The 17,819-nt window shown below is 51.4% G+C and overlaps 1 protein-coding gene across 4 annotated transcripts in view; it reads right to left on the reverse strand.

The window, feature by feature from the left end:
- The window catches only part of SUSD4 (sushi domain containing 4), a 129,191-nt gene that overhangs the window by 49,656 nt on the left and 61,716 nt on the right, over positions 1-17,819 (reverse strand). For 3 of the 4 annotated variants that reach the window (XM_062210436.1, XM_062210434.1, XM_062210435.1), the window contains one exon: positions 12,973-13,185. The exons of the other annotated variant lie outside the window; for it this stretch is intronic. In XM_062210436.1, coding sequence (XP_062066420.1) covers positions 12,973-13,185 — 213 coding nt within the window. The remainder of the gene's footprint in view (positions 1-12,972; positions 13,186-17,819) is intronic. 4 annotated transcript variants of the gene reach the window in all.

The following is a 17,819-nucleotide window of genomic DNA, read 5'->3' on the forward strand; positions in this document are numbered from 1 at the left end:
GAAAGGTCTTCCTTTTTGCCGTTGGTTCACCCTCCAATGGCCACTGCAGCCGGCGCAACTCGCTGATCCGAAGCCAGGAGCCAGGTGCTTCTCCTGGTCTCCCATGCGGGTGCAGGGCCCAAGAACCTGGGCCATCCTCCACTGCCTTCCCGGGCCACAGCAGAGAGCTGGCCTGGAAGAGGGGCAACCGGGATAGAATCCGGCGCCCCGACCGGAACTAGAACCCGTGTGCCGACGCCACAAGGCGGAGGATTAGCCTGTTAAGCCACGGCGCCGGCCACATCTGCAACTTCTAAGCAGAGCTCCACACTTCCGCAAGGAGGAGTTGGCAGCTCCTGTGGAGCACCTGACTCAGGGGTCAAGGAGAATTCACAGTTTTCCATGCCTCAGGGATTCTATGCTCTGCTCAAAGACCAGGAGCCACACCGCACCTGGGGGTGAGGAGTTCAAGGTGGAGGAGGTCAAAGCTAACACAGACCAGCTCTAACCAGAACCTAAGCCTTGAGAGCAGACAACGCCACCTTAGAGCGGCTCCAACTTTTCATCCCCAGCGTCTGGCACGCAATTCTCCCCCTGAAGGAGGGCAAGACAGGAAGATGAGAGCATCTGGAATAAGAATGTGCCCAGTGGGTTGTCTGTGGCCACAAACAACCACTGCCCTTCTGTCCTTGGAAAGAAAGAACCCAGGGCCTTTCCTTCCTGAAAATAGATGAGCAGTCTTCATCAATTCTAAAGTTTCAAATAGAAATAATACACTTTTTTTGGGGGTGGGGGCAGGCAGAGTTAGACAGTGAGAGAGAGACAGAGAGAAAGGCCTTCCTTCCGTTGGTTCACCCCCGAAATGGCCGCTACAGCTGGTGTGCTGCGCCAATCCGAAGCCAGGAGCCAGGTGCTTCCTCCTGGTCTCCCATGCAGGTGCAGGGCCCAAGCACTTGGGCCATCCTCCACTGCACTCCCGGGCCACAGCAGAGAGCTGGACTGGAAGAGGAGCAACCGGGACAGAACCAGCACCCCAACCGGGACTAGAACCTGGAGTGCCAACGCCGCAGGTGGAGGATTAGCCTAGTGAGCCACGGCGCCGGCCCGATAATACACTGTTCTATAGCATAGATTCTTCCAGTCAATAGAGAGAATTTTTTAAAGCCACTTCAAACATATTGTTACCTGGCAAAAAGTGTTTCTTACTCTCCGATTCTGTCCTGTAGAATCTGGTCAACATTCAGAACTATGTATGTGAGGGATAAATGGGCACTCGAGGGATATCAAAGCTTCTGTTCACCAGCCCAGCCCTGTCACTGCTTCCGTACAACAGGGATTCAACATCATAAGTAAAAAAAAAAAAAAAAAAAAAAGGGAAGAAAACACACTAGGGCACTATTACACATGGATACCTACGTACAAATTAATCCATCAGATTAGTTAGCAGAGAGCAGGGCCTAAAGGGATGGAGCAGGTACAGTCAAAGAAAATTCAAGAATGTCTGCCATCCATTTGGTTCACTGTTTTCAAAAACGTCAGTTATGGGATGGACATTTGGTGCAATGATTAAGACAGCCCTTGGGACGCCCACACCCCTATCAGGGTGCCTGGGTTCGAATCCCAGCTCAGGTTCTTACTGCAGCTTCCTGCTAATGCATACCCTGGGAAGCAGCAGGTGAAGGTCAAGCTCTCAGCGCAGCACTAAGGCAGGGCCACCCACGTAGGCGACCTGGATTGAGTTCTGGGCTCCTGGTTGCAGGTCCAGAAGCAGCTGTTGCAGCTATCTGGGGAGTAAACTATCAGATGGGAGATCTCCGTCTCTGTTTCTCTGCCTTCCAAAAAAATAAAAATTTTTAAAGAAAGAGCTATTTAATTTATTTTAAAGGCAGAGTTACAGAGACAGAGAAATATTTTCCATCTGCTGGTTCATTCCTCAAATGGTCACAATGGCTGGGTTTGGGCCAGGCTGAAACCAGGATCCTGGAACTTCACCCAGGTCTCCCACAAGGGTAGCAAGGACCCAAGTACTTGAACCATCCTTCACTGCTTTCCTGGGCACATTAGCAGGGAGCTGGATTGACAATGGAGCAGCCCAGACTCCATGTGGCACTGATATGGGATGCTGGCATTGTAGGCAGTGGCTTAACCCTCTGTACCTTAACACCAGCCCCAATAAGGCATTTTAAAATGTTAATTACATATGAAAATGAATGTAGTTCCTTAAAAACACCAAGATGTAATATCAATATTCCCTAATATAAGCTTGCAGAGATCTAAGTCCATGATACACACTCAGAGGTTCACGGACGGCCTTGCCATGAGGAATTCTACTTCACTTTCATTAAACCAGCATTTGCAAAGCTGATTTGTTCATCCTGTTGGTCATTTATCCATTTAGTGGATTGCTGAGCAGTGATTCTAGGCCCACGATGTTCTAGGTGCTGGAGACAGAACATCAGGAATCTTTCTGTGACGGCCCCTGCTTGGATGGAGACCGCTCACAGTGAAATTAAGAGATAAATGAGCCGGCAAGCAGCAGGCAGGGCTCACTGCTGTGATAAACACATGACAAGGTGACATGGGAGGGGCCGACTTGGGGACTCGGTTAATTTGGGTAGATGGGAAAGGGACCTCTGGAGGGAATGACATTTATTAAGCTGGGATTTGCATGACACAAAGAATCCAATTAAGCGCAGATCTGGGAGAAAAGTATTTCAAGCAGCAGGAACACCAGGTGCAAAGGCCAGGAAAGCTTGGTGTCCTCAAAAACACAAAAGAACACCTGTGTGTTTATAACACAGTGATCAGGAGGGAGAAGGTAAGGCCTGATCATGCAGGACCCTGTAGACGGGGTAGAGCACAGGGTTTTCCTGCAGGTGATGGAAGCCAGTGGGGCCTGCGAAGCATGGGCCATCCCATGGTCTGCTCTGTATCCTCAGAGGGTTTGCCAACCATGCCCCAAGAGCTTCAGCAGATGGCCCAAGTCCTTTGGGCCCCTGCACCCGTGTGGGAGACCTGGAAGAAGCTCCTGGCTCCTGGCTTCAGATCAGCACAGCTCTGGCCATTGCAGCCAACTGGGGAATGAACCAACGGATGGAAGACCTCTCTGTCTCTACCTCTCAGTGTAACTCTTTCAAATAAATTTAAAACAAATCTTTAAAAAAATTTAAAAAAAAAGAGCTTCAGCAGTTGTTCAAAGTTCCCAGAAGGCAATGTCTAAATCCTGCTTGACATGAGTCTTCGTACACCTGGAGGCTTTGGGCCACGTTAGTCTGCACTAGCAATGTGGTTCAGCATAGGGACCTTGGGCCACGTAGTATCAGCTTGACTTCTGGAGGTCAGTAAGGTCAGCCATACCTTCATCTCCAGGGGCCAGCCATGCCTACGTAACTGAGTCCCTACACAACAACTCTGGATGCCAAAGCTTGGGTGAGTGGCCCTGGCTGTCAGTACTCTGTGCGTGTCATCATGTTGTTGCTGTCTGCACCACAGCACTGCAAGAAGACAACAGGAAGCTCGTGCCTGGTGGCCCCAAGAATGCCACCCTTGGTGGACGTGAATCTGTGTCCTTCAGTTCTGATAAACCTTAGCCACAAATACAATGGTTTTTCTGAGTCCTGAGTTCTTCTGCTGAGTTACTGAACTTGAGGACCCCAAACTTGTAGTTGGTATCAGAAGTGAGGGTGGTTTGGGGGAGCCCAAAATTGCAGCTGGTGCAGGAGTAAGGACTGTCTTGGGGACTCCTGAACTTCGGACCATAGAATATTTTTTTCCCAAGGAGTAACTCACATCCCCCGGAAGTGCAGCTCCAGTATCAGTGCTGCCCAACACAACTCAGCGAACATCACCCTGACCACCACAGCTGGCCAGGATCAGGCTGAAGAAGCCAAACAGAACCAACAGAAGTGAGTGACATCTTCCCAAACCGTCCGCAATGGGCAGAGAAGAGGGCAGGGCAGAGTCGATGCTGTGAAGACAGAGGTGATGCAGAGAGAGGTGCCTCACAGGACGAGGGCTGGATTCCCTGCGAGAGCCAGTCCAGGCTGCCTCTCTCCCCACTGAAGGACACTGACCCTGACAAAACTCCAAGCAGCATCGGAGCAGGACGCTCCAGGCCCGTGGCTCTCCACTGCACGTGAACGTGGAGTTGGTACAGGCCTCAGCCTGCACCCACTGAGAAAGAGCCGGGCAGAGGGAGCCAGTGAGAGAAGTGATTGGAGTCAGCGCACTTTACCTGGGGTTGCTCTTGACCTACAAGCTGGCTCACTTTAGCCATCTGTGGTTGACAAGGCAATTAGTGTCTCTGAATTTCATTACGGAAAGCATTTATTTTTATATCTAACACTTGGGCAGTACTTCTCTATGGGTTCTTAGCTGTGCACTCTGAAGGACACATTTTCCCTAGCATTTATTGAACACTTAAAAAAAAAAAAAACTTGCTGTACTTGGGCCATAAAAAAGTCTCAACAAACTCCAACACTGAAATTATACAGCATGTTTTCTGGCTACAATGGAATGAAGACAGAAATGAATAGTCAAAAACTCCCACATGTTTGGAAACTGAATAATACCTTCCTAAATAATCCATGGGCTCACAAAGAAATTAGAATAAAAATACAAAATATTTTGAAGAGAATAACAATGAAAACACTGCATATTAAAATGTATGCTATGCAGATAAAATTTTCCCTATAAACAAAAGCATAAATATTAGAAAAAGAGAAATGTCTAAAAATCAAGAAAGCACATGGCTAGCGCTGTGGCACAGCGGGTAAAGCCTCTGCTTCTGACACTGGCATCCCATATGGGCACTGGTTGGAGACCTGGCTGCCCCACTTCCAATCCAGCTCCCTACTAATACACCTGGGAAAAGCAGCAGAAGATGGCCCAAGTGCCTGGGCGCCTGCACCCATGTAGGAGACCTGGAAGAAGCTCCGGGCTCCTGGCCCTGACTTGGCCCAACTCCAGCCACTGTGGTCATTTAGGAAGTGACACAGTGATGGAAGATATCTCTACCCCTTCCCCCTCATAACTCTGCCCTTCAAATAAATAAATCTTAAAAAAAATCAAGAATGCACATCTTGCAGCTGGTTGCATCAACTTTACAAACGCCATCGCTCAAGTTTTTTATATTCTTGCTGGTTGTTTTTCCCTTGCTTATTCTATAATTATAAAGAGAGGATGCTGAAAGCACTTACTGTGGTTGTGGATTTGTCCTTAAAGTTCTAGTAATTTTTGCTTTTTAATTTTGTCTTGGGGTATGTTATTAGGTATGCACAAATTTAGAATTATCAGTAAGCACTCAAAGTGAGAATTCATCTAGAAATGGTAGAAAAGGACAGGCTGCTAAACCCAAAGTACAGCTTAGTCCATCATAAGGAGTCAGCATTAATGAGACAGAAAATAAACACAAATAAGAAATGATCAGCAAAATCACTGGTGAAACTGAGCAAGAAACATAAGACAGTGCTGGCATTGTGGCGTAGCGGTTAAACCACTGCCTGTTTGGCCTGCATCCTATATGGGCACCGGTTAGAGTCCCAGCTGATGCACTTCCAATCCAGCTCCCTGCTAATGCACCTGGGAAAGCAGCAGGTGGACCAAGTACCTGGGTCCATTTCACCAATGTGGGAGACCAGAGGAAGCTCCTGGATCCTGGTTTTGTTCTGGCCTAGCCCTAGCCATTGCAACGATTTGGAGAGTGAACCAGCAGATGGAAGACCTATTTCTCTTGGCCTTCCCCCTGCCCCAACTTTTGCCTTGCAAATAAATAAAAATAAATTTTTTTAAAAAATAAACATAAGACAGCACACCTAATCATAAAAGAGTAAAAAGGAACACCATTACAAATCCTATGTTTAAAAAAAAACGAGAATATACTACCAAATTAGAAAATTTAGATGGAGTCAAACTCCTAAAACAAACAAAAACACTGCACAATATACAGAAACTGGTAAAATTAGGAAGAAATAAGAGTTACACTCTACAAAATATTAAATAAATTGAATTAAAAGCTGAAAGCCTGCCCGTAAAGCAGAGCCCAGCCTCAGGAGGCTTCCTCGTGCAGTCCACTGACTGTGTAAGGAAGAAACAGCACCAGTGTTACGCGAACTCCGGCAGAGCTCAATTCCGCAGGGCCACGCCAGTCTGTTCCGTCCGTGCAGCCTCCCCTTGACTGTAAACCCTGCCAAGGATATCACAGAAAAGAAAACATGCAGGCCAATCCATCTCATCAACGCAGAACAACAAGGAAGCGACAGAATGCACTTGGAAGCCAGAGGCAAACTCCAAAGAGAAAGAAAAGGAGGTGCTTCCAATGCCGGTCTCCTGCTCCTGCGCAGGCCACTGAGCGGGTCTACCCCTCCTCTTGAGCTGGACACACAGCTCTCCAGGTGAGCATCTCAAGAGAGCACTAAGGTGCCCCAGTATGAGAACCACCTGGAGGTGCCTGCTGAATTCTGATTCCCTGTGCATAAAAATGCGTTTCTCATGTACCCCTTGGGCAATTCTCACAAAGTCAAATGTTGCAAATCACTTTTTTGTTATTGTCGTTGAGAGGCTGAGAGAGAAAAAGAGAGAGGCAGACAGACACAGCTCCCATCCTCTGGTTCACTCTCCAAAAGCCTGCAGTGGTTGGGGCTGGGCAAGGCGGGGCCAGAGCCAGGAGCCCGGAACTCAATCCAGGTCTCCTGTGTTGGTGGCAGGAACCCAATTACTGGGGTCATCACCTGCTGCCTCGCAGGGCCTGCATTAGCAGGAAGCTGGAATCGGAGCAGAGCTGGGCCTTGGACCCAGGCACTCTGGCACAGGTGCAGGCGTCCTAACCACCAGGCTGCCCTGACAACCACTTTTTGATGAGACATGCGAGGCCAGTCCAGGTGACAGACAACACAGAAGACAACAATCGAAACCCCAAGGCAGGCTGGGACTTTAGGAAGCCCCCGCCCATCCCTGCAGCAGTGTCAGACAAATGTCATGAAGAACAGCAGGTGGTGGGGAGGGGGCAGGGTAGGGCTCCGAGGAGAAGTGAATCAGGGCCTAATAGGACTCTCAAGATGCTGACTGGGGAGCCACAGTGAGCCCCAAACTGCTCAGGACTGGTGCGAGAGAAGTTGCATTTCATCTGCGATGAGTTTGGAAGACACCCATGGGGGCAGCCTTGCATTTTTCATAGGCAGTCAACCTAATTCTGGGTTGTTTGAGCTGTGAGCTCAGGAAAAACAAAAAACCTTTCTGGGGACTCTGTAGCGGGCTTGGTGTTGAGGATTGCTAACAGTCACGGTGTGACCTTCATACACAATCTGACAAGAATCTGTGCGGGCATGGACGTTGCTGACGTGCCCGGTAATTCCTTAAAGCCAGCCCCTCGTGCCACAGCCGCGGACAGCAAGGGCGAGCCCCCGCGCTCGGTGCTGTGGCGGGATCCGTGAGCAGCTGGTGACGGAGCAGCGCTGTTCTAATTTGGACTCTCCCCGAGCGCTGTGCCAACCCTCGCCTGTGGCAGCCCAGCTGTCAGCCTGCAACGATGATAACTGATCATTTCTGTCACTTATTTTTGCTGGATCTGCCCCAGTCTGTCCTGACCTTATTTCCTCTGGATTTTTTTTTTTTTTTATTCCTTTCAAGTCATGACCACATTTAAGTTAAAGAAATCTCTTTAAGAACAAAAACCAAACTCGCACCGAAGCCACGGGGAGAGCAGTGAGGCCAGTTAACAGCAGCATAAATAAGAGATGGCAGCGGTGCTGCGGAGGGCTGGGGCCCCTCTCCGCTCCTTCCCAACTTAGGAGATGGAAAATGAGAAGCGCGTATCTCGGGGCAGACGTGCAAACACCTGTCCTTGCGGGCAGAGGCTGTCGTTTCTGATAAGCCCCGTGGAAGGCACCAGGACAGAAATTCTGCGTGATAGAAGATGCACACGGGAAGGGAAGGCTGCGAAATGAAACATTTTTAAAGCATCCATCTGTTTGGGAGAAGCTTCTGGAACGAGGAGGCAACTCACCTTAATGTATGAGTAACTGTAAAAACAGGAATATGACTTCTCCTGCTTTTGAAAAATGCCTGCACCCCACAGTCGCAATGAATAAAGGAGCTAGCTGCCAAGTGGACTGCCAGCTTTAGCTCATGAGTCAAGTTGAATCTTTTAATTAAAAATTTATAATGTAATAATAATACTTAAACTCACACTGTACCTTCTCCCCAGGAAGCTCAAAGAACCTTCTGCATATCAAATTATTCCATTGTTACAGCAATCCTGGTAAGGCCTACAGGGCCAACATATTTTTAGAAAGTACTTAAAAATAATGCTTGATGGATGAGTTATTTTTCTAAAAAAAGCGTGTATTTATTTATCCATTTGAAAGGTAGAGTGACAGAGAGAGAGGGGATGACAAACAGATCTTCCATCCACTGGTTCACTCCCCAAGTGGCTACAACAGCTGGAACTGTGCCAGCCCAAAGCCAGGAACTAGGAATTCCATCCATGTCTCCTGTGTGGTTTGGCAGGGGCCCAAGTACTTGGGCTGTCTTTCGCTGCTTCTCCAGGCACATTAGCAGGGTGCTGGATTGGAAGTGGAGCAGCAGGAATTCAAGTGGGTGATCCAATATGGGATGGCGATGTCGTGGGCAGCAATGTAACCCTCTGTGCCACACTGCTCACCCCAATGGATGAATTATTTTTTCCTTTTTGCACTCTGGAAGGACTAGGACAATGAAGGGTTATGCATGAAGACGTAGCCAGCTGGGCTCAGAGCAGAACAGCACTCTTCTTGTGCCCCCTGCCACCTTTGGCCACAACCAGGTAAAGAGAGACCTTGAGACAAAAGTTCAGGTGAAAGCAGTGCCTGGTTGCACACGGAAATTACCTTGGGAGTGCCTAGAAATACCTGTGCCTGGGCTCCCTCGGCCCAGAACAACTGCAGTAGAAGCTCCTGGAGCGAGGCCTGTGCAGTTTTCTTTTTAAAAGTCCCCAGGTGGCCGGTGCCACGGCTCAATAGGCTAATCCTCCACCTGCAGCACCAGCACCCCGGGTTCTAGTCCCGGTCGGGGCACCGGATTCTGTCCCAGTTGCCCCTCTTCCAAGCCAGCTCTCTGCTGTGGCCCGGGAAGGCAGTGGAGGATGGCCCAAGTCCTTGGGCCCTGCACCTGCATGGGAGACCAGGAGAAGCACCTGGCTCCTGGCTTTGGATCAGCGCAGTGCGCTGGCCACAGCGCACCGGCCGTGGTGGCCATTGGAGGGTGAAACAATGGTAAAGGAAGACCTTTCTCTCTGTCTCTCTCTCTGTCCACTCTGCCTGTCAAAAAAAAAAAAAAAAGTCCCCAGGTGCAGATAGTACCACAGAGGAGTCGGGATGCTGGCCCAATCCCAGCTCACTCACTCACTGACTTGCGTGCGTGTCTCTCAGCCTCTCACAGGCCTCGGTTCCTGGGTTTGTATAATGAGTGCACTAACATTCTCTGATGCTGATGAAGAATGACGTGCGAGATCTCTGTGGAGCACGAGGGGAAATCATGTTCTCCCACGGACACAGCTCTGTCCAACCCATGCGTGGATATGTGTAAGGATCAGTGGGAATTTTTTTCAGTGCAGTTGCCTTGGCCTTACCCCTAACATTCCAAGGCAGGTGCTCTGAGTAGGTACTTTTAATAAGTTTTGGTGCAGATAATCCTCAACACACACTTTATGAACCAGCTCCCTGCATGGACAGGTTCATACCAAGTGTGTTCCATGCAAGAGGCCTCCCTTACCAGGTCTGGTCTTAGGGTCATTATGTATGTGTCACCTGCCTCCCTCCCCTGGGGACAACCATCTTTCATCAGATGAGATGAGCACACTGAACAGCTCAACCCTGGGTCTGAATCCCAACTCTGCCGCTACCTGGGAGACCACGGGAAATCCAGCCTCTCGGAGCTGCCACTTTCCCTCCTGTCTAAGGAGACACCAGAACCGACTGCAGGGCTGCTGTAACAGCTAAGGAGGACAATGCATACAGAGCATGGGTACCCCATCCACACGACAGACGCCCCGTCAAGCAGTGCAGTCATGTTGGGAAAGGAAGACAAGGCAGACAGGCAGATGGGAACAGGTGTGTGTGTCGGGGGATGGGGAATGGGCAGGCTGCAGGGATGGCAAGGGAGACTTTGCCTTTTGTGACTGGGGGCAGGGGGCAGGTTCAGGACTGTCTCAGGGTGTTCCTCTATTCAGCTAAATCCCTATTCATCTTCGTCAGCATCCCCAAAGTATATGACTTAGGATGGGCAACTCAGCTCACAATACCCAACAGGTAGTTCAGACTCCAGTGTACTGACAATACTAACTATGGCCAAAGTAATTACAACATATCATAACATAAGCCCATCAGAAGTATGGAAGGAAAGACAGCCCATGTGCTTTCCATGTGATAGGTTAAAAATGGCTCAGGTCACTGCACTTGGACCCAAACATCAGTCAAAAGCAGTGAAAGCAAATGCCAGGAAAAAGCAGGCAGCTCCTGCAGAAGCTCAGCGTGAGTATGCACAGAGCACCTGCCTGCGGGTGATGCCAACCTTACCCAGACCACCATCCGAAGGCTGCGTGTGTGCGTACAGGGCGGGGGTTGTCCCAGGTGAAGAAAGAGGCAGCTGGACCCCATCAGCCCATGGGCCACGTGACTAAAGAAGACAGGAAGGAAAATGGAGCTGCCATTCCCTTCCTTTGCTACCCTGTAGGTGACAACTGCCGGCTCCGACGTGCAGCAACACCTAGTGAGCGCAGGGAGCTGGGCCACCCGTCACCACTCAGTGGCCATAACGTGTCATCTGGGCCCACATCTCTCTCGGCAATCAAGGGGTCTCTCGCCACAGAAGCACTGCAAGGTCAGATGAGGTTGTTTTCTGGGTTCAGCAGATCTCACGAGTTAACCGCGTTTCCCCTCAGGCCACAGCTACAGACACTGCTGCAGACTGCACCCCAGGCTTCCAGCAAGAGCCTGGGGCAACAGGAACGATGTCTGTTCTCACAGTGAGGAAAGCCAACCTAAGGATGGGCTCTACCCACAGACAGTCCCATGGGGGCCACACTGCCTGTGTGGTTTAATCAATGCTTCTGTCTTCCACTTGGCCCTCTGCTCCTCACCAGCTCAAAGGAGCCGACTGGCCAATGACAGGGGAAAAATTTCCTGCAACTCAGTTCACATTAGAACAGGCAGCACTCTGCAGAGGTCCCCGCGAGCCCTCTCAGCGGCGGCCCTAAGCTCTGGGAGGCTCACGTAAACAAGCCATCTGCTGACCCACACGGCTCCAGCTCCCTGAAGTTCTTATATTTGCTCAACGTGGCTATATCAGAAATGGACTTGAAACCCAGTGACCAATGTAACCAGGGGCTGCCCTCAGCGCTGCTCAAGGAAGACGGGAAGAAGCAAAGGTTCCCCCCACCCCCGCCTTATAGAGAAGGCCTCTGTGAAAAAGTCCTCGGATATTAAAGCCCCATTCATAAACAACGTCAGTCTGCAGCTCTCCAGCTCGGTGTCCTTCTGCCTCCTGAAGCACACACTCTGCAGAGCAAACTCAAAGGAGAGAAAGAGCAAGTCTACACCCAAGGGCACCCCAGGGATACCCTGAGCCACCCCCCGCCCAGAGGCTGAAGCTCCTGCTGGAAGGATGTGTCGTCAACACTGCCACAAACTCCTTTCCCAGGACCCAGGGTCCTAAGGGAGGTGGGGCAGGGGGCTGCCTCCACGCCCTAGGAGACTCTCCCCCTACCCAGAGACTGTGTGCAATAAGTTTTTTAGGTCTCTATTTAAAAACCAGAAACAGGATTAGGCATTTAGCCTAGAGGTTAGGATGCTGGGTTCAGCTCCCAGCTCCAGCTCCTGACGCCAGTTTCCCACCAATGCAGACTCCGGCAGCCTCAAGTAACTGGGTTCCTGCCACCCATGTGGGAGACATGCAAGAGGTAAAAAAAAAAAAGAAAGGAATTTATTTTTAAAAACTTTAAACCTTTATTAATTTTGGCTTTAAAATAAACGCAAAGGTAGAAAGTCCTTTAAGGGCAAGATAGCATCTTACCCATCCTTTGGGGTTTCCCTAAGGAAGGACACGACAGAAACTTGAAAAATGTCTATCAGATTGAATTATTTTAAAAGTTCCATATAGGAAATACACACTAAGTCACAATAATTGTTTACATATCATTATTACAAACGTTCCATCATCCCCAAGTAAATCCAACAGTGGTGTTAACAGAAACTGAAACTAATTTCTAATGAACTCAATATAAATTCTATGCCTCATAATAGTTTGGTTCTAGAATTAATTCTTGTCTCATGCCAATTCCAACCTCAGCCTTGTTGATCCTCTGAGCTATATAGCCAACAATTTGCCATTCAAAGCATTTTTGAAAACTCTAAATGCATCCACAAAATCCATGAAGTTGTTTCGACCAACAGATTTTAGGGTAACTGCTAGAAGCAAATGAGTATCTTGTCACCACCAATTCATTTTGGAGAAATTGCTAGAAACAACTGTCTACCTTGTCAATCTGTCATGTGTGTCACACTTCTTTCCATTCTTAACTGAATCCTTTATAACACAGAACTGATAAGTAGTAATTGATTTAATCCTCTGAGTAACAGATGTCTCCCATATCACTAACTACAGTTTTCCCTCGCTGTGTTTACTGCACTTGAGTAACATGGAAATGAGTGGTGCGCTGGCAGCTTGATAATAAATGGCCCGAATGTTATCTGAGTTGCTCTCACGCATGGACAAAAACGATGATAAATTGGACTGTAATTGAGACAGAGGAGGAAGAGTATTACTTTTAATGTTGAGATGAATGCATTCCCAGTCCCAGCCCTCCATACACCCATGCTTTTCCATCAACATGTAGGTTTCTCCAGAAACAGAGAGAGCGGCCCAGGGCATCGGCCCCTCTGTCACACATGGCCCTGCACCTGCCGTGGCCCAGGCACATGGAGCCACGTGAGCGGCTTTGTGGACAGGCAGGTACTTTACCTTCTTGCACACAGACGGGTTTATCACTTGGGATCCAGCCTAGGGTTCCATTCAGATGCTTCATGCACAGTCTCTTTGTGGAGCCCTTCAGCTTGAAGCCGTCCTGGCAGTGAAACCGGGTTACAGAGCTTTCAAAGAAAATCCCTCCACTGGGGGTCCGGAAGCCATTCTCGGGGACGCCCGGGTCAGCACACACGTGGAGGTCATCGAACCCTACACGGACAGAGAGAGAGAAAAGGGCATCTCTGAATGCATTCTTCTAGTGCCAGGACTTCCCAGATCACAGCAGAGCCATGTGATGTCACACGCCCAACGACGGGCTGCCACTCACAGAGCTGAGAACACGGCGCTCACCTGGGCTTCCGGCTCCAGGGCCCGGGAAGCCCTCTGAGGAGGCTCTAGTAGACAAGAAAAGAGGCAGAAAGTGCCTGCCGGGGGCACAGACACGTGAAATGCTGACCAGAGTGGTCAGGGAAGGGCCAGGCAGGAAGACAAAGCTGAGCCCTGCCTGGCAGGGTGGGTCAAGACTCAAAGCAGAACTCCCGGGGTAGGGGGCTGCCCAGGGGAGAGGCGGCTGGGAGACAATGGGCGTGATTAGGGAGCAGCTGGAGAACCAGGGTGTGGGGAGAGGTAGGCTGCAAATGCCCACCTTCCCTATCCCCACCCACCTGCCAGGCCCACACCCACTCCTCAAGGCCCAGTTCAAGTTTCTCCTCTTCCCGCTTTCTGCCCCACCTCACCCCACTCTGTCCCACAGCCATTGGGCGAGCACGGCTCTGGACTGAATCCCCTGCAGATGGCAGCCGCTCAGCCCCGACCGTGAGTCCTTCAAGGTCAAGGTCTGTGAGTTTTTCATCACTGCACCCCCAGAATCTCCCCCGGTGTCCTGCACAGAACGTGCTCTGGGAACACCTGCTAAATGAAGACATGAGGTCTACAGGTGTACCAGGAGAGAGAGCCCAGAAGCTCTACCGGGAGCCCGGGGCAACAGTGGGGAGGCTGGGGTGCACGGCCAGGAGGGCTCGAGCAAGTGAGACGCTTCCACCCCAGGCCCCTCCTTCTCAACTGACTGGATGCTGGGGAGAGGGCAAGGCCTGGAAGTTCACGTCCAGCTGGCTGGGGTGAGGCAGCTCACGGATATCATGAGCTGGCCCGGGGAGGCTGAAGCGAGGCCAGTTCTTCTGTGTGCCTAACACTCTGGGAGAAGGAAGGGACACTCCGGAAGTGGGACAGCCAGGCCCTGCGGAGGCCTCTGCACATTTTCTTACTCACGTCACATGGGCGAGTCCTTGCTGGACAGCTGTCAAGAACAAGCATGCACGGTTCTATTTGGAGCAGGACCCTTGTGCCCGGCCACTCCTCTCCCAGCACAGCCTGCTGGGCCAGGTCAGGCTGGACACCACCGAGACACGGCCGAGGAGTCTGACCCCAGACTCATGTCCGAGGGTTCAGTCAAGTACAGACAGAAAACAGGGAAATAACTGCATTTGTGCTGTACAGAAGTTTTTGGCCCTGAGTCCCTACACAATACTGTATAGTAACTACATCGCAACATGCACATGGTATCAGGTACTGAGTCACACAGTGGAACGTGCATCCATGGAGTGCCGCCACGCAGGGGAGGCCCCGGGCCAATCCCCTGTGGACACTGAGGGACACTGTGCTGAGGGGGCAAACTCAGCAGCAATGGACTCAGGGTTCCATGGCAGTCTAGAAGGCCTACAAGCACAGATGCCCACAGCCAAGGGCTTGCCGCTCCACATCTTCCTGGCAGTCTGCAGGTTGCCGCAAACCCAGGCCATAGCAGAGAGCTCAATCGGAAGTGTAGCAGCCAGGTCTCAAACCGGCACCCATATGGGATGCCAGCGCTTCAGGCCAGGGCGTTAACCCACTGTACTACAGCGCCAGCCCCTGGACTGAGTTTTGAACAGGGATGTGATGGGGACCAGATTTGCACTGGAGAGCCATCTCTCTGGAGGCCACAGCGGGGACTGATGGGAAGACCACAGAAACGGCTCCCAGGTCTCCGGCTGTTCCTCGGGACCCTGGGGCAGCTCTACAGAAAGGCAGACCCCGGGAACCATGCTCTGTGGAGGGACGGGGCCAGGGGGCTGCACTTCCACAAAGCTCCCTAAGGGGCCCTGGGCAGCCAGCACAGCATCGGCGTCAGGGCCACCATTTGAGAACTGCAGCATTCAAGGCCACTGCAGGTCAAGGTGTGAACGGGAGAGTTGGAAATGAAGAAGACAGAGTCATGAAAACTGGAGCTGCCGAACAGAGGCCGGGATGGGAGAGTCAGGAGAGAGCATCTGGGGCACCCCAGGCTCCGAGGAGGTCGGCAGGCGCGATGGTGGTGCTGGGCACCCGAGTTGACAGGACAGGATGAAGAGTGGGCCTGGGAGGAGGGATGGGGAGCTCGGGTAGGGCAGGGAGCCCGATTCTCAGGGATAACAGGCAGAGATGTCTGGCAGTCTGGCCTGCAGCTCGTCGGTGCCCTAAGCTGCAGCCATGCCAGAGCTGCAGGCATGGGAGGATGGGAGGGTACACACTCCTGTGCCCCGCGGAGGGTAGGGCAGGGTCAGCTGAGGACATCCACAGAGAACGTGCAGCATCGAGGGCCATCAGAGAAAAAAGACCTGGCTGGTGTCCCCCCAGACAAGGGAAAGGGTTTCAAGATCGGAGGGACAGGAGGCCACGTTGGACGTCATCTACGGTCAGATAAGCCGATGTCTGAGGGCTGCCGGCTGGGGGCACTGCACACTGGGCAGCTTCAAGGACACGCGCTGTCCCCAGGGAGGAGGTCGCCCACTGCTGTCCCAAGAGCGAAGAGTGACTGAGTGTGGACTTCTCTGTCATGATGCTTGGTGGGAACAGAGCGTGTGAGGCAGATGCCACGGGCCAGGGGCTAGGGTGGGCTTCTGTTGTATTAAAATGTGACAATGAACGCAGAGAGGAAAACGACAGACAGGCTGCAGGTGCGGATGGGCGAAGGGGAGATGGCCGGGGTAAGCTGCCCCCAGCTGGATGTGGGCAGGGGTGGGGACCCAGACCTTGGAGGAGGGACTTCTCTGCCACGGACACAGGAAGGGAAGTCAAGCCGGAGCCTCCGCTGAAGGCGGGCGTTCTCCAGGATGCAGGGTTCAGCCCAGACAGCGCCTCTTCCAGGAGCCTTCCCTCCTCCTGTGTAGCCTGAGCAGGAGCCCCTTCCCCCACCAACGTGCCCTGAGCTCACCTCTCTCAAGGTGAACACCGGCACAGTGCTGACGACCAGGTATGCTACTGGCCGTGGGGTCCAGCCACGGGTACCCAAGAGAGGATTGAGAAGATAGGATGGTACCAGGAAACATTCTTCATCTTGGCCAACAGATCTCATCAGGCAAGACGGGCATTTTCCAGGGTCTGTGAGAGCTTCAGATTCCACTTTTCAAAACATCCCTAGTGGAGGGGGTCCCAGCCTGCCACTCTCCTGTGGAGCTGCTGGTGCCTTTCGGGGGTGCTGATGATGAGCCCCAGCGGACAGCACGCCCATGGAGCACTGGGCTTCTTTGGTCATCAGGAAAGCGAAGAGAAGATCATTTGGGTGCAGGTGCACTCCAATAATCATACCCTAAGAATCTGTTCTTGAAGTCTCAACCTATTCCCTCCCTTTCCTCAAATTCTGCTTAATGCTTTGGAACGAAGTAGCCACAGCTTGGAGAACAGAAAATAGTTCACAGAAGGATTTCCAACATGTTTGTTTTTTGGGGGGAGTGAGAAGAGAAGAGAATGTTCCATCTCTTTCTTTTTTTTTTTTTTTTTAATTTTTCTAAGGCTTAATGCTCTACTGAATAAAGAGTTCGGTGAAAGCCAGCGTCCGGCTCAACAGGCTAATCCTCCGCCTTGCGGCACCGGCACACCGGGTTCTAGTCCTGGTCGGGGCACCGGATTCTGTCCCGGTTGCCCCTCTTCCAGGCCAGCTCTTTGCTATGGCCCGGGAGTGCAGTGGAGGATGGCCCAAGTCCTTGGGCCCTGCACCCGCATGGGAGACCAGAAGAAGCACCTGGCTCCTGGCTTCGGATCAGCTCAGTGCGCTGGCCGCAGCGGCCATTGGGGGGTGAACCAACGGAAAAGGAAGACTTTTCTCTCTGTCTCTCTCTTTCTCACTGTCCACTCTGCCTGTCAAAAAAAAAAAAAAAAAAGTTCGGTGAACAAAAAGCTGACAGACCACAGGCCATCCAAGTGGTCTCCACGGCCTCCCAGTTGGCCCTGAATTTGCTTCTGAGTGAGAACGCAGGCATAGGAGACAACCCCTGGGAGGGCTAACTTCCTGTGTCCACTTCACGGGCCAGGGGCTGCCCAGATAGTTGGTTAAGCATTATTCCGGGTGTGTCTGCAGGGATGCTTCTCAAGGAGTCTAACCTCGGACCTAGGACAGCAGACCCTCGCTAAAGGTGGGCCCTGTGCGTTCCCGTTAAGGAGAAGAACAAAAGGCTGAGTCAGGAGGAATTAGCCCTCTCTGCCTTACTGTGGTCTTCAGCTGGGACACGGGCCTTCTCCTGCCTTTCCCCTGGACTCACCTTAGCCCTTCTGTCATGGCTGCCCTGGGTCTCAAGCCTTTGGACTCAGACTGTGCCTATGCCACAGACTCTCCTGCATCTCCAGGAAACATAAATGCTCCCTCGCAGATGCTCCATCCTGGCAAACCCATCACAAGCTGAAAACATCCAAAGTCAGAATTGGATTTAACACACCTAACCTACTGAACACCGTAGCTAAGCTCGGCTTCCCTTAAACACGCGCAAAACACTCACATGGCTACAGCTGGGGAAAACCATCAAACCAAAGCCTGTTTTATAATACAGTGTTGA

Source organism: Lepus europaeus, chromosome 14, assembly GCF_033115175.1.
Source record: "Lepus europaeus isolate LE1 chromosome 14, mLepTim1.pri, whole genome shotgun sequence".
Classification (NCBI taxonomy): Eukaryota; Metazoa; Chordata; class Mammalia; order Lagomorpha; family Leporidae; genus Lepus; species Lepus europaeus.